This window comes from Rhea pennata, assembly GCF_028389875.1.
Source record: "Rhea pennata isolate bPtePen1 chromosome 35 unlocalized genomic scaffold, bPtePen1.pri SUPER_35_unloc_1, whole genome shotgun sequence".
Lineage (NCBI taxonomy): Eukaryota > Metazoa > Chordata > Aves > Rheiformes > Rheidae > Rhea > Rhea pennata.
The window spans coordinates 73,122-92,574 of record NW_026907594.1 but is presented as its reverse complement, the minus strand read 5'-3'; the positions used below and the strand labels follow the sequence as shown (position 1 = coordinate 92,574).

General features: G+C 72.1%; 2 protein-coding genes across 2 annotated transcripts; one reads left to right on the top strand and one right to left on the bottom strand.

The window, feature by feature from the left end:
* Nucleotides 1-415: 415 nt before the first annotated feature.
* LOC134154119 (blue-sensitive opsin) lies at nucleotides 416-3,850 on the bottom strand. Its single transcript, XM_062600799.1, has 5 exons — nucleotides 3,396-3,850; nucleotides 3,067-3,235; nucleotides 2,686-2,851; nucleotides 2,056-2,295; nucleotides 416-544 (listed from the first exon to the last, which is right to left on the bottom strand). Exons 1-5 carry the CDS (start codon nucleotides 3,778-3,780, stop codon nucleotides 416-418), a joined length of 1,089 nt encoding a protein of 362 aa, XP_062456783.1. The 5' UTR covers nucleotides 3,781-3,850.
* A 4,286-nt stretch (nucleotides 3,851-8,136) lies between these two features.
* On the top strand, nucleotides 8,137-17,993 carry MECP2 (methyl-CpG binding protein 2). The gene is made up of 3 exons (XM_062600786.1): nucleotides 8,137-8,187; nucleotides 15,830-16,159; nucleotides 16,261-17,993. The coding sequence occupies exons 1-3, from the start codon at nucleotides 8,153-8,155 to the stop codon at nucleotides 17,381-17,383; spliced, it is 1,488 nt and encodes a 495-aa protein (XP_062456770.1). The 5' UTR covers nucleotides 8,137-8,152; the 3' UTR covers nucleotides 17,384-17,993.
* The last annotated feature ends 1,460 nt before the right edge of the window (nucleotides 17,994-19,453 follow it).

Genomic DNA, 19,453 nt, shown 5'->3' with positions numbered 1-19,453 from the left:
ACGGGGGGGGGGAGGGGGAAGCCGTGGGGCCGCCGTGGGGCCGCCGTGGGGCCGTGCCCGCCCCGGGCCGTGCGACAGGAATTCCGCTAGTTCTGAACTATTTACGCTTGCAAAAAGTTCACTACTAGCAGAACTCGGCCGCGCGGCCCCCCCCCGCCGCGGGCCAGGCCCCGGGGCCCCGCGGGCGCCGGGGGGGGCGCGGGGGAGCCGGCGGGGACCCCCCCCCCGCCCCCCGAGCCGTGCAGAGGCGGAGGCTGCGTCTCCAGCGTTTAATGCCGTGGGGTACAGCGCGGGGCGGTGGTGGGGTGTGTGTGGGGGGGTATGTACAACAGAGGGCGGCGGGGCCGCCCCCGGCAGCCCGCGCCCCGGGGTGGGGGGGGGGGGGGGGGCCCCGCGCGCCGCGGCGGGCGCCGGCCTACGCGGGCGAGACCTGGCTGGAGGAGACGGAGGAGACCTGGGTGGCCTGCGAGGAGCCCGAGACGTCGTCCTCGTCCCCGAAGGGGCTCCTCCCGCAGAAAACCAGCTTCAGCATGCACGAGCGGAACTGCGGGGACACACACACACACACACACACACACACACACACACACACACCCCGCGGCGTCACCGCGACGCCCCCGCCGCGTCACCGCGACGCCGTCGCTGCCCCTTGCCGGCGTCGCACCGGTCCGGTACCAGCGGGTTACTGGGGCGTTTGCCAGGGCATCGCCAGGCTGTCACCGGGGGGAGGGGTGTTGTCAAGGTGTCACCGGGGCAGCAGTGAGGTGTCACCAGGGGCTGTTGTTGGGGTGTCACTGGGGCAGTGGTGAGGTGTCACCAGGGGATGTTACCAGGGTGTCACCAGGGCAGTGGGGAGGTGTCACCGGGGCAGTGGGGAGGTGTCACCGGGGCTGTTGTCAGGGTGTCACTGTGGGGTGTTGTTGGGATGTCACCAGGGCAGTGGTGAGGTGTCACCGAGGAACGTTACCAGGGTGTCACCAGGGCAGTGGGGAGGTGTCACTGGGGCAGTGATGAGGTGTCACGGGGGGGTGTTGTCAGGGTGTCACTGGGGCAATGATGAGGTGTCACCCGGGGGTGCTACCACGGTGTCACCAGGGCAGTGGTGAGCTGTCACTGGGGGGTGTTACGGAGATGTCACCTCAGCCATACTGGGGTGTCACTGGGGTGCACTGCCAGCACCTTTTGGGGCTTCACCAGAGGCACGATTGGGTGTTACTGGGGTCTTATTGGGGTGTCACCAGGATGTTACTGGGACGTCACCAGAGCGCGTTGCCAGGGTGTTACTGGGGCGTCACCAGGTCGTCACCAGGGAGTTACTGGGACGTCACCAGGGCGCGTTGCCAGGGTGTTAATGGGACATCACCACAGCGTCACCAGGCCGTTACTGGGGCGTCACCAGGGGGCAGTGCCAGGGCATTTGGGGGCATCACTGGGGCGCTGCCAGGACGACCCCATCACAGGGGTCCCATTGCTAGAGGACGTCCCTGGGGAGCCACTTGGACAGGGATCGCTGGGAGGGTGCTGTGGGGCACCACTGGGTGCCGTGGGGCACCAGCAGGTGCCATGGGGCGACAATGGCTACTAGGGTGCCATGGGGCAGTACTGGGTGCTGTGGAACACCATTGGGTGCCATGGGGTGACAATGGCTACTAGGGTGCCATGGGGCACCGGAGGGTGCTGTGGGGTGCCAATGGATACTAGGGTGCCATGGGGCAGGACAAGGTGCCGTGGGGCACTGGCAGGTGCTGTGGGGGTGTCTGTGAGGCGCCCACTAATCTCTGCCCCACGGCGCCCACCCGCTTGTTCATCAAGACCTAGAGGATGGGCTTGTAGATGCTGGAGACCTCGGAGAAAATGGAGGCTGCAGGGGCCAGCCCCACACACCGCCCGCCTCCCGTCCCCCCGCCCCACGGCGCCCGCCTGCTTGATCAGGAGGACGTAGATGACGGGGCGGTAGACGGCAGAGGCCTTGGAGAAGACGGAGGCCACGGGGGCCAGCCCCACAGCCCCGCCCCACGCTGCAGCCCCACACACCGCCCGCCCCACGGCGCCCACCTGCTTGTTCATGAAGACGTAGATGACGGGGTTGTAGACGGTGGAGGCCTTGGAGAAGACGGAGGGCACGGAGGCCAGCCCCACGTCGAAGGGCTGCCCCCGGTGCGTCACCACCCAGAGGGCGAAGGCCGAGTAGGGGGCCCAGCACACCAGGAAGCCCAGCACCATCACCACCACCATCTTGGTCACCTCCCGCTCCGCCTTCTGCGTCGTGGCCGACTGCTCCTGCTGCTTGGCCACCTGCGCGGGGTGGGGTGGGGTGGGGTGGGGGGGACAGCCGTCACCGTGGCCCTGCCCCCCAACACACACACACACACACACTCACACTCACACTCACACTCACTCGGTGGCCATATTGGTAGGACCTACCATAACCACGAAGCGGCCACACTGGTAGGATCTACCACAACCTCGGAGTGGGGGCGGCCAGGTCCGTGGGACCTCGGGGCATCCCCGTCGGGCCCGGCCCCGCCGTGGGGACCCGCCAGCGCGGGCGGCGGGCGTCTGTCTGTCCCTCCGCGCAGAGCCCCCGCCGCCCCCCCCCCCCCAATAAACGGCCTGGGAGCAGCGCTCGCCTCCCCGCGTTTCTTGCGGCGCGCGCGGGCACGCGCGCGTGCGAGGGGCACTCACCGCCCGCAGCGTGATCAGCAGGCGCCCGTAGGAGAAGATGATGATGGCCAGGGGCACCCCGAAGCAGAAGCAGAAGAGGAAGATGACGTAGGACTCGTTGTTCCACTTGTTGTTGGTCGTGTACCAGTCGGGGCCGCACGAGCACTGCAGCCCCTCGGGGATGTACCTGGGGGGGGGGGGGGGGGGGCGCCTCGCACCGGGTCTCACCCCCGCACCCCACCCCTGTGCCCCGCGTCTACCCCTCGAGACGGGGAGCCCCAGCCCGCCCGGCCCTGCTCCCTCCTGACCCCCTCGGTCTGCCCGAACCCCTCCCGATCCTGGCTGCCCCCCCCCGACCCCTTGCTGCACCCCCCCGCCCCGCGCGCGCCCCCCCCCCTCCACCTGCTCCAGCCGAAGAGGGGGGGCGCGGAGGCGACGAGGCCGAAGATCCAGGTGACGATGCAGCCCAGCACGGCGTGGGTCCCGCGGAAGGTGAAGTTGCCCAGGGGTTTGCAGATCACCAGGAAGCGCTCGAAGGCCACGACCGCCAGGGACCACAGGCTCACCATGCCTGGGCGAGGGGGGCGTCGGTGGGGCGGGCGCCCCCCGGCCCGCCGCCGCCTCCGCCGCCATCTCCAGCGCTTCCGCGACCTCCATTCCCTCCCGGCCTCCCCGCGGCCCCGCACGCCCCGCGGCCCCAGCCCGCCCCGGCGTCCCCCCCAGCCCGCTACCTCCCAGCGTGGCGGCGAAGCCCTCGATCTTGCAGGCGGTGGGCCCCAGGGCGAAATACATCTGGGAGAAGCTGTAGAAGGCGGTGGTGGAGCCGACGCAGATGACGAGCAGGTTGGCCACCGCCAGGTTCACCAGGATGTAGTTGAGGTGGGAGCGGAGCTTCTTGTACTTGGCGGTGCAGAAGACGGTGAGGGTGTTGATGGGCACCCCCAGCACGATGAGCAGGAACATGAAGGCCGACATGCCCGTGAAGACGCTGGGGCTGCCCAGGTGCGTCTGCGGCACCAGGAAGGGGCTCAGCGCCGTCAGGTTCGGCGCGTCCAGGGGCATCGGGATGAAGAAGTCGTCCGGGAGGTCGTCCCGGCTGTCCCGGGACTTGTGCATGGCGGAGGGTGGGCGGACGGACGCGGGGACGGGCGGACGGAAAGGGGGACGGGGGGAGCAGAGGCGGACGGAGAAGGGAGAGGCGAACGCGGGGAGCTACGGAGCGGAGACGGACGGACGGACAGAGGGACGGGCTGATGGCTACGGCAATGGCTCGCACGCAGAGCGCAGGCAGCTAGAGAAGGGGTGGAGGGATACAGGGACGGACAGATGGACACAGGAACAGATAGACAGACAACTGGACGGGGACGGGACGGACTGACGGAGAGGGACAGAGCGAGAACAGACAGACGGGACAGAGAAAGGATGGATGGACGGACACGGAGATGGATGGCAGGCACGGAGATGAGGAAGGGATGGACGGACAAACGCGGGGATGGGACGAACGAAGAGGCGCGGGGCGTGCGGGCGGAGACAGACGGAGCGATGCAGAGATGGAAGGACGGACAGACGCAGGGCCGGCCGGGGCCGGGGCCGGGGCCGGGGCGCGGGGCCGGACGAGGGGCTGCCCGGACAGGCCGGGCGGGCGCGCGGGACGGAGGGGGCCGGCGGGGCGCAGGCCGGGGGGGGGGGCCGAGCGCGGGACCCTTTATAGGCGAGGGGGCCGGGGGGCCGGGGGCGGACGCGGCCTGGCCCCCCGCCCTAATCGGGGCTAACGCCGCAAAGCGCGGCTGAGCCGGGCTTATCCGCCGGGCGGGCGCTGGCCAAGCCGGGCTTACGCGCCCGGCAAGCCGCTTTCGGGGCGCCTAATCGCGCCCGAGCCCTGATTAGCGGGTTGGGGGGATCAGGGGGTATCAGCCCCCCCCAGGCCTAATTAGCTCCCGCTACGGAGGGCGGGGCCTGGGGGCCTTGCCTGCGCCCCCCCGCTCCCCCTCGCACCCCCAAACTGCCCCTGCCAACACCCTGCACCCCAAAACCCCTCCAGAGACCCCCACTCACACCCGCACCCTCAAAATGCCCCTGCCCACACCCTGCACCCCAAAACCCTTCCAGAGACCCCCACTCACAACCGCACCCCCAAAATGCCCCTGCCAACACCCTGCACCCCAAAACCCCTCCACAGCCCCCCACACCCGCACCCCCAAAATGCCCCTGCCAACACCCTGCACTCCAAAACCCCTCCAGAGACCCCCACTCACACCTGCACCCCCAAACTGTCCCCACTGACACCCTGCACCCCAAAACCCTTCCAGAGACCCCCACTCACACCCGCACCACCAAACTGCCCCTGCCCACACCCTGCACCCCGAAACCCCTCCAGAGACCCCCACTCACACCCGCACCACCAAACTGCCCCCACTGACACCCTGCACCCCAAAACCCTTTCAGAGACCCCCACTCACACCTGCACCCCCAAACTGCCCCTGCCCACACCCTGCACCCCAAAACCCCTCCAGAGACCCCCACTCACACCTGCACCCCCAAACTGTCCCCACTGACACCCTGCACCCCAAAACCCTTTCAGAGACCCCCACTCACACCTGCACCCCCAAACTGCCCCTGCCCACACCCTGCACCCCGAAACCCCTCCAGAGACCCCCACTCACACCTGCACCTCCAAACTGCCCCCACTGACACCCTGCACCCCAAAACCCTTTCAGAGACCCCCACTCACACCCACACCCCCAAACTGCCCCTGCCAACACACTCCACCCCAAAAGCCCTCCACAGCCCCCCACTCCCACCTGCACCCCAAAACTGCCCCCATTAGCACCCTGCACCCCAAAGCCCCTGCAGAGCCCCCACTCTGCACCCCAAACTGCCCTCACTCCCACCTGCACCCCAAGACCCCCTCTGGAGCCCCCCTCTCCCATCCCCTAAGACTGCTCCAGAGCCCCCCAGCCCCAGCTGCACCCCAGACTGACCCCATTCCCCCCCCCCCCGTGCCATGGGAGCTCCCCCCCGGGGGGCTTCCCCCACCTGCAGTGGGTCCCGGGGGACAGGGCCCCGGGGGGGGGGGTAGGGGGACTACATGTCCCAGCATGCCTTGCGGGGCCCAGGGACAATCCCCCCCACCAGCACCCAGGGGTGCCAGGGTGGGGGTTGAGCGTCCCCTTAATCCCGTTAGGCGGAAAGGGTGTTAACGAGGCCGATCACCTTGCCTGCGGGATTAGGGCTAAATCGGGACCGGAGATGACACGGTTACGGCCCAGGCCCACTTCTGGGGGGTGGAGAGGAGCCCCCCGAGCCGGGAGCGCCGCTCCCCCCGCCGGGGCGTCCCCGTCCCTCGCCGGGGGGCCGTCGGGACGGGGTGGGGGGATGCAGGGCCGGGCAGCGGGGCGGCCGCCGCGCGGGGGGACGTTATCCGCCCGGCCGGTGCAGGAGGGCCGGCGCGGATTAGAGCGCGGCAGCTGTTCGAGGCCGAGCAAAGCCCCGTTCATCCCCTGCGATGGGGGGGGGGGGGGGAGGCGGCGGCGGGGGAGGGAGCCCAGGCGTCCGGGCTGCCATCCGGCTCGTTCCCATCCCGGAGCCGGGAGGAACCCAGGCGTCCGGGGCTGCCACCCCCGAACGGGGCCGTCGTTCCCAACGCCCTCCCGGAGCGCGGAGGATCCGGAGGCGCCCGGGCTGCCGTGACCCCGCTGGTCTCCCAGGGCCGGAGGGACCCAGGCGTCCGGACTGTCATTCCCGGTTCCCTCCCGGAGCCGAGAGGAACTCGGGTGTCCGGGCTGCTCCTCTTCCTTGAGGAGAAGCCGGACATAGGTGCCGCCGTCCTCCGAGCCCGCGGCGGAGCTCGGGGGAAGGCAGCGCGCGGGCTGCTGCCCCCCGCTTCCCTCCTGGCCCTCGGAGGGACCCAGGCGTCCGGGGCTCGCTCGCCTCCGAGGGCACCGTGTTTACTCACGTCCGCGGGCCCAGCGCGACCATGGCTGCGGTCGGGCACAAGAGGGCTCCCTCGGCGCGGAGCGGCCGTGCCCGTCGGCGGCCGCCGCGCGAGCTCGGCGCTTCGCTCGCTCCGCGGGGCGCGATGGCCCCGCGGCGGGGACGCGCGGCCGCCCGGCCGTGCCGCGGCAGGACCGGGACGGACGGACGGGATGGGACAGGACAGGGCAGCAGAGCCGGAGGCGGCCTTGACGCCAGCGCGGCTGTAACCGGAGGGGGCGCGGGGCGGCCGCGGAGGCCGGCGCCAAGCGGCCGAGGCGACCGTTGAGGCCGGAGGAGCCTCACCGGGAGCTGCCGGGATAGTCTGGACACCCGCAGCCGCGGGGTGCTGCGGGACGGCCACGACGCCGGCACGGACGGGGCGCCCGGCGCGGCTGCGGGAGGAAGGTCGTGGGCCGCGACGATGGCGGCCGTGCCCCTTTGGGGTGGCTCCGGGAAACCTGCAGGCGGGCGGGAACGAGCGGGAGAGGCGGCAATGCCCGTAAGGAAGGGTACGAGGCAGCCGCAAAGACGGAGGGAACGTGAGTCAGCCAGGGCGGCTGCGGGGAAACGCCTCGGAGAGCGCGGGGCAGCCACGTCGCCTGTACCCGGGGGCACGAAGCCGCCGTGGAGGCTCTCAGCGCTTTCTTCAGGGCTTAGTTATCAACGACAGCGGGACTGGGACAGAGGGGTGCGAGGGAACCCCACGGGGGACGGAAAAAATAAACAAGCACGCGCACGGTGGCCTTAACGCTGGTACTGGAGCGCGGCTGCGGGAGCCCTCCGGGGAGGGGGGCTGCGAGGCAGCCGGGCATGGGGGGGTGACCGTGGACACCGTAACGGGGGGCGGCTGAGGGAGCCCCAGCGAGCGGGTGGAGGGACGTGAGGCGACCGAGGGGGCGGCAGCGCCCGCCGCTCGGGGGGCTCCGTGCGGCGGAGGGAGCCCTGGGGTGGGGGGGGGTGGGGGGGCGTGGCGGCGCTGGCAGCCGTGGGGCTGAGGGAAGGGCCCAGGGCGGCGCCCAGCGCGCGCGGCCGTTGACGGGAGACCGTTAAAGCCGTTAAATTTCAAACCCCTTCTCAGCTCGGAGGGAGTGGAGGGGAACGGCCGCTCCCCGCCCCCTTTAGGGGCCGTGACGGGCGGTGTCGGCGGCCAATGAGAGGGCAGCGTCCCGGCCCCGGTCCAATGGGCAGCCGCGCGCGCTTCTGCGGCCCCGCCCCGTTTGGAACGTTGTAACTGACAGCGCTTCCCGCCAATTCCAACGGCCGCCGGGAGCGCGCCGGCCCCGCCCCGGGGGGGAAAGCCGCGAGCCAATCGGCGAGCGCCGCCGCCTTGAGCGGCGGGGGGCGCGGCCAATCAGCGCGCGGGCGGGGCGGGGCCCGAGCCGCTCCGGGTTTCCTCTCCGGCTCGGTTTGGGCCCCCCCCACCATACACACACTCCCTCCCTCCCTCCCTTTCCCCCCCGCCCCCCCTCTCTTCCCCCCCCCTCCCCCCCGCGGGTTCTTCGCTGCGAAGAAAATGGCGGCGGCGCCGAGCGGAGACGAGGAGAGATTGTGAGTGACCTGCCGGCGGGGGGGAGGGAGGGAGGGAGGGAGGACGGCGGCGGCGAGGAGGGGGGGCGGGGGGGGCAGAGAGGCGCCAGGCGCGCGCGGGCCGGGGGGACGGGACCATTCGCCGCCCCCCCCCCCGCCTCCGGCGGGGAGGTGGGGGGGGGAGAGACGGGGGTAGAGGGGCGGCGGGGTGTGTGCGTGTGAGGGGGGGGGATGGAGCGGCGGACGGGACCATCGCGCGCCTCCCCCCCTCCCCTCTCCTCCCCTTGCGCGCGCGCGCCCACCGCCCTCCCCTCCCCGCCTCTCTCTCTCTCTCTCCCCCCCCCCTTCCTCGCGCGGGGGGCGCGTGCGCAGGTCGCGCGGGGGGTCCCGCCGCTGCCTGTTTTCCCGCGCGCGCGCGAGGACCCCCCCCCCCTCCCGCCTCCCCGCCCGCGCGCGCCCGGGCGCGGGGGGGGGGGGGGCGCCGCGAGCCGCGAGTGCGTCACTAACGGTCGCGCCCCCCCCCCTTCTCCGCACTCCTGCCCCGCCGCCGCTGCGGGATGGGGACGGGTGAAGGGGAGGGGGCCAGGCCCACCGCGGAGGGCCGGGGGGCTGCGACCCCTAACCCGTGCGGCCCCGCTCCCGCCGACCCCCCTCGGCGCGGCCCGAGGCGTCGCCTTGCCTTTCCCGCCGGCCCGCGTGGTGCTGCGGCCCCCGACGTCGCCCTCACGCCCACCCCTCGGCGGCTTCGTGCCCACGCCGGCCCGCGTGGTGCTGCGGCCCCAAACGTCGCCCTCACGCCCACCCCTCGGGCGGCTTCGTGCCCACACCGGCCCGCGTGGTGCTGCGGCCCCAAACGTCGCCCTCACGCCCACCCCTCGGGCGGCTTCGTGCCGGCCCGCGTGGTGCTGCGGCCCCAAACGTCGCCCTCACGCCCACCCCTCGGGCGGCTTCGTGCCGGCCCGCGTGGTGCTGCGGCCCCAAACGTCGCCCTCACGCCCACCCCTCGGGCGACTTCGTGCCGGCCGAGGGGTGCTGCGGCCCCCGACGTCGCCCTCACGCCCACCCCTCGGCGGCTTCGTGCCCACGCCGGCCCGCGTGGTGCTGCGGCCCCAAACGTCGCCCTCACGCCCACCCCTCGGGCGGCTTCGTGCCGGCCCGCGTGGTGCTGCGGCCCCAAACGTCGCCCTCACGCCCACCCCTCGGGCGGCTTCGTGCCGGCCCGCGTGGTGCTGCGGCCCCAAACGTCGCCCTCACGCCCACCCCTCGGGCGGCTTCGTGCCCACACCGGCCCGCGTGGTGCTGCGGCCCCAAACGTCGCCCTCACGCCCACCCCTCGGGCGACTTCGTGCCCCCGCTGGCCCGCGTGGTGCTGTGGTCCCCAACGTCGCCCTCACGCCCACCCCTCGGGCGACTTCGTGCCCCCGCTGGCCCGCGTGGTGCTGTGGTCCCCAACGTCGCCCTCACGCCCACCCCTCGGGCAGCGGCATCACTCTCACGTCGACCCCTTCGGTGCAGTCCGAAACGTCGCGCTTGCGTCGACCCCTTCAGTGTAGCCCCAAACGTCGCCCTCGTGCCAACCTGTTTGGTGCCACCCGAAACATTGCGCTCACGTGAACCCCTTCGGCTGCGTCCTGCTCACGCTGACTGCTTCAGTGTGGCCCAAAATGTCCCGCTCACGCCGACCCTTTTGGTAGCGTTCCGCTCACGCCAACCATTTTGATGTGGCCCGAAATATCCCGCTCACGCCAACCCCTTTGGTAGCGTCCCGCTCACGCCGATCCCCTCGACGTGGCCCAAAATATCTCGCTCACGCCAACCCCTTTGGTAGCGTCCCGCTCACGCCGATCCCCTCGACGTGGCCCGAAATATCCCGCTCACGCCAACCGTTTTGACACGACCCGAAATATCTCGCTCACGCCGACCCCTTTGGTAGCGTCCCGCTCACGCCGACCGTTTTGACACGACCCGAAATATCCCGCTCACGCCGACCCCTTTGGTAGCGTCCCGCTCACGCCGACCATTTTGACGTGACCCGAAATATCCCCCTCACGCCGACCCCTTTGGTAGCGTCCCGCTCACACCGATCCCCTTGACGTGACCCAAAATATACTGCTCACGCCGACCCCTTTGGTAGCGTCCTGCTCACGCCGACCATTTTGACGTGACCCGAAATATCCCGCTCACGCCGACCCCTTTGGTAGCGTCCCGCTCACGCCGACCATTTTGACGTGGCCCGAAATATCCCCCTCACGCCGACCCCTTTGGTAGCGTCCCGCTCACGCCGATCCCCTCGACGTGGCCCAAAATATCCCCCTCACGCCGACCCCTTTGGTAGCGTCCCGCTCACGCCGATCCCCTCAACGTGGCCCAAAATAATCATGCTCACGCCGACCCCTTCAGCAGTGTCCCACTCGTGCTGACGCCTCTGGTGCGGCCCAAAATACGGTGCTCACGCCGGTGCATTCAACAGCGTCCTACTCGCACCGACCCCTTAGACGTGGCCCAAAATGTCGCCTTCACGCCAGCCCCGTAGACAGCGTCCCACTCGTGCCACCCTGTTTGGCACAGCCCGAGACGTTGTGTTCACGCCAACGTCTTCGGCAGCGTCCCGCTCTCTCCGACCCACCGGCATGGTCTGAAACACCGTGCTCACGCCCAGCTCTTCGGCGGCGTCCCGCTCGCACCAAATTCTCCAGCGACGTCCTATTCACGCCGACCCCGGACGCGGTCCGGACCGCCGCGTTCGCAGCAGCCCGCTCGCGCCGACCCTTCCGGTGTGTCCCGAAACGCCGTGCTTGCGCCGATCCCTTTGGCGACGTCCTGCTCACGCGGCCGCCTTCGTTGCGGTCTGAAATTTCATGCTCACGCCGACGCCTTCGGCAGCGTCCCGGCTCGCGCCGACTGCTTCAGCGCTGGCTCGAAACGCTGTGCTCGCGCCGTCGCCTTCCGCGGCTCGTCGCCGGCTCCGTTGGTGCGTTCCAAAACGCCGCGCTCATGCCGATCCCTTTGGCGTCGTCCCGCTTACGCCGACTGCTTTGATGCGGCTCTAAATGTCACGGTCACGCGAGACCTTCCGGCGTCGTCCTGCTCGTGCCGACCCCTTCGGCGTGGCTCTGCTCGCACCAACCTCATTGGCTCCGACCCCGTTAGCGCGGCCCTCGACGCCGCGCTCGCGCCAGCCCCTTGCGAGTTGGCTCGTTCGCACCAAACCCTTCGTAAACACCCCGCTTGCGCCAACGTTGCCCACGCTGACTCCTTCATCGCGGCTCTGATTTTCCGCTCGTGCCGACCGTCTCAGCACCGACCGTCTCGGCGCCGACCTCTCGTTCCGCCAAGCCGAGCGTCCGGCTCGCGCCGCCTTTTTAGTGTCGCCCTGGATCGCTTGCGCCGAACGCCTTGGTCCCGCGTCTTCCGCTTCCGTCCTGCTCGCGCTGGGAGCCGTCCTGCTGGCCGATGGCGGCCTCCTCGCGCCGCCCCGTGCCGCTCGGCCGGCCGCTTTCTGCCCGGTGCTTCCGTCCGTGCCGTTTCTGCTCCGCTCGAACCTCCTTTGCGCCAGCAGCCGCTTGGCGCGTTCCCAGTCGTGCCAAGCCGAGCTCGCGCGCTGGTCATTCCTGCTCGCGCTGCCGCGGCCCCGCGGCCGTCTCCAAGATCTCCCGCCCGCGGCCGGCTCGCGCTCGTGCCAGGCCCGCTTCGCGCCGAGCTCCGCCGTTGGCGTCGAGGTGCCGCTGGCTTTGCTCAGGTGACCTAAAGATCATCTCCCGCTCGCCAGCGTGAACTGTGGTCCCGGTGGCCGCGCGGAAAAGCAGGCTCCCGCCTCACCGCGGGGCAGAGAGGGTCCGGCGGCGGGCGCTGCTCTCCCTCGGCCCGGCGTCCCCGTGGCGGCCGAGCGCTTCGGAGCGGGAGCGAGCCCCGGCGTCGCGCGTGAGGACGCGAGGGGCGACCCGCGGCCGGGGCCGCCGGACAAGCCCGGGAAGTGCCACGGGGCCGAGACCGGCGCTGGCTTCGGGAGCGGCCTTTCCCTCCCGCTCCGTGCCGGAGCCCGCTTTTCCAGGAGACAGCGGCAGGAAGGGGCCGGCCAGGCCGCTCCCTAGAGCGGCGAGGAGCCGTCGGGGCGGGCCCCGCGCCGCCGGGGCGAGTTACCGACATGTTTATTTTCCGTCCACGGCAGCCGGAGCCGGCGTGGGGCTGGGAAAGGTCTGCCTCCGCGCCCGCGTCTCACTGCCTTCCCGAGCAGCGCCGGCCCGGGGGCCCCGGGAGCGGCGTGCCGAGGCCGTCTCGACCCGGACGCGGGCTCCGGAAAGCGGCTCGGTGAGGTTAGTCTCTCCCCCCACCACCGCCACGGGCCGCCGCCTGCCCGGAGCGGGGCCCCCGGCGCCGGAGCCGGCCGGGGCGGAGGAGGACTTGGCCGTGTCAGGAGGTCGTCCGCGGCGTTCCTGAAACCGGAGGCGCGCGGAGGGGACTCGCGGGGCCCGGCCTCGCGGCCGTACCGCGCCCGCCTCGACGCCCGCGGGTGCCGCTGCCGCTTCGCCCGCCACGGCGGTCGCTGGGGGGAAGCTGGCGGCCGGCGGCGGCTGCTCCCGGGCAAGCGCTTCTGCAGGAGATTCATTATCGTGTTGTTGTTTTTCCGAATCATAATAATAATGAAATCTGACCTTCTCCCATCTTCCTGCGCCGGGGAGAGCTGGGACTGGGCGGGAGCTCGCGGGCAGCTCGCCGGGGGGGACCGCGCGGCGCCGGGGGTCCCCGCGCCCGGCGCCGCGGGGCAGCACCGCTCCGTTCTCGAGCGGGCGCGCGGATGGAGCCGGGCTCCCGTCGGCGCCGCGCGTCTGCCGCCGCTCGCCATCGCCCCGCGGCCGAGCCCTGCTCCCAGTCACCCGTCGGGGGACGCTCCGGGCTGTTTCTCTGCCTCGGATATTTGTGCCGGCGCTTTCGGCCGGGGCGCGGGGCGCTCTTTCCTCGCGAGCCCGGCCGGGGTTTTCAGAAGCGAGTCGCCACGGGACGGCGCTGGCAGTTGCCACTCTCCTCGCTCCATCCTGAGCGGCTAAATATTTCCGAGCGCGCTAAAAGCGCCCGCTTTGAGCTAAAACGGGCCCGGACCTGCCCTCGCCGCGCTTGCCGCGCCGTGGCGGTCGGCGAGCCCTCGGACGCTGGGGTTCGCCTCCCCGGCTTGCGGCCCCGGCAAGGGGCTTGAAGGAGCCCGGGCCCGGCTCGGTGGCACGTGGGTCTGGCGGCACGGCGCGAGCGGGATGCCGGAGGGTTTCCCTTTCGAACTTCCCCCTCCCCGCCGGCGTCCGGCCGTCGCCCGCGGCGGCTCCCTTCCGCGGCGAACCGCCCGGCGGGGAAACGCGACCGCGCGGAAAGCGAAACTCGGGCGGAAAGGGGGCAGGCCGGGGCCCCCCGGACGCCCGGCTCCGCTTCCCGCCTTTTCCGCGGGCGGCTCGCCCTCCGCCGGCGTTTCCCCCTCCCCGCCGTCCGCCGGCGGTTTCCGCCCAGGCGGCGGAGGGCGCATGCCGCTCGGGGCCACGACGGCGGCGGCGGCGGCCCCCCCTCGCCCGTCCGCCCGGCGGCGGTGCCGGGCTCCGCGCCGGGAGCCGCGGCTTTGCCCCGCGCGCGGGCCCGGGCTCGCCGCCCCACTCCCGCCGCCTCCGGAGCCCGTTCCCATAGCCAGTGCGACACACGGCCTCCCGATTAGCGCCGGGCCTCGTTAGTGACACACAGGGGCCATTCTTTTACGAGCGGAGGCGGGGGGAGGCCGGAGGGGGGCCGGGGGCCGGCGTGCGGGGGGGAGCGGGCTGGAGCCGGGGCGGGGGGGGTGAGGGGGGTGTTTAATCCCTGCTCTCTAATTGCAGCGACCGGCCAGCGTCCGACAGATAAATCCATTGCTTTCTGCCAGCCGCGGGCGGCGTTTCTCCGCTGGCTTTTATCTCCGGCCGACGCGAGAGGGCCGGGGCCCCAGCCCGGCTTTGAAAGGACGCCGGGGACGGGGCGGGGGCCGCCGGCAGCGCCCGCGCCGCGCCGCCAAGGGGGCCGAGCCGGCCGCCCCGCGTCCCGCCGCCGCCGAGGAGCCGCCGTGTCTCGCGGGCGGCCTTTGATCCCCGGGGCCGCCGCTTCGCCGCCGCGCCCCAGCCTGGATGCCGTCCCGGCTCCGCCGCCGCCGCGCCGGGGCCCCCCGCTCTCCGCAGCCGCGGCCCTGCATGTTAAAGAGCCCCCGGCACAAAAGGCCTCCCCGGGCGGCTTTGGTCGGCGCTGCTTTTGTTTTCCCCGTCCCTTCTCCCGCGCTCGCGGCGGCTCGCCGCCGGGCGGGCACACGCCGGGAGAGCGGGGCGCTGCCGCCGTCCTCCCCTCCGCTTCCTCCACGCTCTCCGCCGGACGCCCGGATCCCCTCCGGGGCCTTCACCGCCCCAGCGCCGACGTCTGCTCCGGCGGGCGCGGAGGTCACCTGAGCCCGAAGCGGGTCGTCCCCGTCCTGCTAACGAGCAGCTGATTAATTATTATTACTTATTTTGTTTTTAAAATCCCACTTAACCCGCTCCCCTCATGGCAACAAGCGGCGGAGCGAATCCGCGGCGGAGGCGGCTTCGCGCCCCGGCACCGAGCGGCTTCGTGCTCCGCCGGCCCGGGACCGTCCCCGCGTCGCCTCTGGCTTCCGGCAGCATCGGCTTGGGGCGTCCCGGCGCGACGGGGCCGGGGCCCTTCGCCCCTCGAAACCCCCCGCCCGCCGCGTCCCGGGCGGCGGGGCGCCTCCGGGCTTTGCCGCGAGCGGGAGCGCGGTGGGAGACGCGGCGGGGGTGCCCGGGGCTGGATGCCGTCAGACCCCGTGCCGGCGCGGTCCCCCCCTCCCCCCCCCCAACCGGGGCGGAGGGCGAGATCCGGAGCGGCCGAGCGCCACCGTGTGCCGGCCGGCAGCGCGGCGAGCCGGGCCTGCGTCTGCCGGAAAACCCCCCTTCTCCGGGGGCCGGGGGGATCCGCCGGGGCCGGCCGGCCGGAGCAGCTCGGCGCGCGCACGCGGCCTCCCCGCCGCCGAATTCGGGCCGCGCCAGCCGGCGCTCGGCCGCGGCCCCGCGCTCCGGCGGCGCCGGCCGAGCCCGCTGCGGGCTTCGGGGCGCCTTCGAGTCCCGCGCGGGCGGGCGGGCGGGCTGCTGCGGGGCCGGCGCCTGACGTCGCCCCGCGGGCGCCGTTCCCCCGGGGGCCGCTTCCCCCTCGCCGTTTATTTACCGCCGCTTTGGTTTTTCGGCAGCCGTAATTACAGCGCTGAGCGCGGAGCCGTTTCTCCTCCCCCTGCTTCCCCGTCGCTCCTCCCCTGCTTTCATCTCGGCTGCCGGCTCCGAGCGAGCGGCGTTCGCCGGCGAGTCCTCTTGGCAGCCGCCGGATGCTTCGCTTCGTTCCCGAGCCGGTCGTCGCTGCGGAGGGGCTCCCGCCGCGCCGGTCGCCCGGGCCTCGGCCCCGGGGTGGTGGGGGGGTTGGGGGTTTCGGGGACGCGGGGCGGCGGGACGCGATCGCCCTCGGCTCTGCGCTCGCCAGGCGAACGCGGCCCCGGCCGTCGCTCCGCCGAGGCGGCCCGGCGGTTCGGCACGTCGGAGGCTCCCAGCAAGCCGGCGGCACGTCCGGGACGCCCCTGGCGCGTCCGGCCGCCCCGGCACTGACCCTCCTTTCCTCCCCGCAGGGAAGAGAAATCAGAGGAGAACTTACAGGGGCTGAAGGACAGGCCCCCCAAGGCCAAGAAGGTGAAGAAGGAGCGGAAGGAGGAGAAGCAGCATGAGCCGGCGCAGCCCTCCGCCGAGCCGGCCGAGGCCGGCAAAGCCGAGACCTCGGAGGGAGCCGGGACGGCGCCGGCCGCGCCGGAGGCCTCGGCCTCCCCCAAGCAGCGGCGCTCCATCATCCGCGACCGCGGGCCCATGTACGACGACCCCACGCTGCCCGAGGGCTGGACCCGCAAGCTGAAGCAGAGGAAGTCGGGCCGCTCGGCCGGCAAATACGACGTCTACCTGATCAAGTGAGTGCCCCGGCCGCGCCGCCTCGCCCCGGGGCCCCGCGGCGAGGGCGGGCGCTGCTGACGCCCTCTTTTTCTCTCTCTCTCTCTCTCTCTGCCCCCAGCCCGCAGGGAAAAGCCTTCCGCTCCAAAGTGGAGCTGATCGCCTACTTCGAAAAGGTAGGAGACACCTCCCTGGACCCCAACGATTTTGACTTCACGGTGACCGGCCGGGGCAGCCCATCGCGGCGGGAGCAGCGACCCCCCAAGAAACCCAAATCCCCGAAGGGGCCCGGGACGGGCCGAGGCCGCGGCCGGCCCAAGGGCAGCGGCGCGGCGAAGCCCAAGACGGCGGCCTCGGAGGGCGTGCAGGTGAAACGGGTCATCGAGAAGAGCTCCGGGAAGCTGCTGGTGAAGATGCCCTTCCAGCCGGGGCAGCCGGGGGCTCGGGCCGAGGGCGCCGCGGCCACCACCTCGGCCCAGGTGCTGGCCGTGAAGCGCCCCGGGCGGAAGCGGAAATCGGAGCCGGACAGCCAGGCGGTGCCCAAAAAACGGGGCCGGAAACCGGGCGGCGGGACGGGGGCGGGCGGCGGGGCGGGGGCCGCGCCGGAGGCCAAGAAGAAGGCGGTGAAGGAGGCGGCGGCGCCGGCGGTGCAGGAGACGGTGCTGCCCATCAAGAAGCGCAAGACGCGCGAGGCCGTGGTCCTGGAGGCCCGCGAGGCCGCCGCCGCCAAGCCGCCGCCGCCCGCCCCCGAGCGCAGCCCCAAGGGACCCAAGAGCGCCAAGAGCCCCGGGCGGCGGAGCAAGGAGGGCAGCCCCAAGGGGCGCACCCCGGCGCCCGGCGGCAAGAAGGAGCGGGCGTCCCCGCCGCCGCCGCCGCCGCCGCCGGCGGCCCCCGAGCCCCCCGCCAGCCCCAAGGACAGCGCCAGCCCCCCGCCGGCCCAGGACTTAAGCGGCAAGGGGTGCTCGGAGGAGAAGGGGGGCCCGGCGGCCAGCGACGGCTGCGCCAAGGAGCCGGCTAAGACTCACCCGCCCCCTCCGCCGCCCGCCGCCTACAAACACCGAGGGGAGGCCGAGCACAAAGACACTGTGTCCTCCTCTTCCTCCTCCTCCTCCTCCTCCTCCTCCTCTTCCTCCTCCTCCTCGTCGGCGGCGGCTCCCCCCCCTCCCAGCGCCTCCGTGCCCCGGCCCGCCGGCCGGGACGAGGCCGTCGACACCAGGACGCCTGTCCCCGAGCGGGTCAGCTGACTGTGAGCGCCCAGCGCGCGCGCGCGTGGGGCCAGGCGCGCGGACGGACGGACGGACGGACGGACCCCCCCCCCCCTTCCCCTTCCCCGCGCGCACGCAGGCAGCCGCACGCACACCCCCCCCCAACCCCGTGCACACGCCGCCCTCCCTCTCCCTCCCGCTCCAGGCAGCTCTCCGAGGGCCCCGGCTCCCCTCGTCGTCGTCGTCGCCCCCCCCCCAAAAAAACACCTCGTTTTTATTACCGAAAAGCACAGCGAGGGGCCCCCCCCTCCTGCCCCCCCGCCCCGAAATGGGGCCCAAAACCACTTTGCACTTTCGTCTCTAGAAAGATATGGGGGGGGGAATCCCTCTTCTCCCCCCCCCCCCGCACGCTCGGCCGCGTCGTACTACTGTCCGGGGGGGGGACGGGACGGGACAGGGACGCCCCTTCCCGCGGCGGTCCGGGTGCGTGCGCGCCGGGGGGGGGGGGGCTGCGGACGTGCGCGGCCTCGGCGCGGCGCTTCACTCGTTCTTCCAGTTCGTTTAATTTTCGTGCCCCCCCCTCCTCCCCCCCCCCCCCCCGTTTTTAGCCTAGGGAACCATTTGCACTAACCAAGCCGTGGCCGGGGGGGGGGGGGGGGGGCGGAGTGTCCCAAAACGACCCGTGATGGCGGCGGGAGGGTGGTGGTGGGGGGCCCCCGGGATGTGCCTTCCCCATCCCCCCCCCCCCCGGTCCCCCCACCCCGCGGCTTGGCTACGGCGCGCGGCGGGATCCCGGCGGGGCGAGGGCCGGCCCGGAGCCGGCCGGGAAGGACGCGGCCGAGCGGGATCCGGGCTCGAGCCGGTTCGGAATGAGTCTGTGTCGGTTTTGGGGGGGGGGGGGAACGCGGAGCCGGTGCTGATGGGAGTCCGAGGCGCTCCGGATTGGGGTGGGATCCGGTCTCGAGCCGGGCTCTGGAGTGGAGCGGGATGCGGTCTCGAGCCGGTGGGCAGCGACTCTGGATCGGGGTGGGATGCGGTCTTGATCCAACTGGGAGTGACTCTGGGTTGAGGCAGGATCTGGCCTTGAGCCAATCAGGAGTGACTTCAGGTTGGGGCAGGATCTGGTCTTGAGCCAATCTGGAGCAGCTTCGGATTGGGGTGGGATCTGGTCTTGAGCCAATCCGGAGCAGCTTCGGATTGGGGTGGGATCTGGTCTTGAGCCAATCCGGAGCAGTTTCGGATTGGGGTGGGATCTGGTCTTGAGCCAATCCGGAGCAGCTTTGGATTGGGGGGGGGGATCTCTTCGGAGTGCCCCAGCGGCCCTGGGGCAGGCGGGGGGAGGATCTGCCTGCGGTCCGCGGGGCAGAGGTTACGGATCAGGCCGGATCCGGCCCCAGCACAACCAGGAGCGACCCTGGGTTGAGGTGGGATCTGGCCGTGATCCAGTCGGGAATGACTTTGGATTGGAGGGGCGGGTCTGGTTTCCATCCGGTGGGGAGTGACTCTGGATCGGGGCGGGATCCGGTCTGGATCCAACCGGGAGTAACGGTGGGTTGGGCTGGGGTCTGGTCCCACCCCAATGCAGAGTGACTCTAGATTGGACCGGGATCCACTCTGGAGCCGATCCGGAGTCACTCCGGATCGGTGGGGGGGGCGGATCCGGTCTCCGTCCAACGGGGAGCGACTGTGACCCCCCCCCGCCCCCATTTGGGGCACGTCCAAAATCATGCGTGGGGGGGGGAGTGTCATGCCCCCCCCCAAAAAAATCATCCAAATCATGAGTTTTTCCCTATTTCCTCGGCCGGGGGGGGGCTCCCCCCGTCCTGCACTTTACCGGTGCCCGGGAGCGGCGGCGGGGGGGGCGGGGGGGCCGCGGCCGCCCAGCAATAGCCGCCCGGGAAGTAGCACTGGCGCGAGGTTCTTCCACGCCGCCGGGGGGGCCCGCGCCCCCTGTCTCCCCCCGCCAGCGACTGTTAGCGCTCGCCCCCCCCCCAGATAACCTCGCCGCTTTGGGGGGGGGGGCCTGTTTCTTCCCCCTCCTCCTTCCCCGCCCCCCACCCCGGTTCGTCATGGCAATAAAGGTGGGGGGGGGGCGGCTCCCCGGCCCCC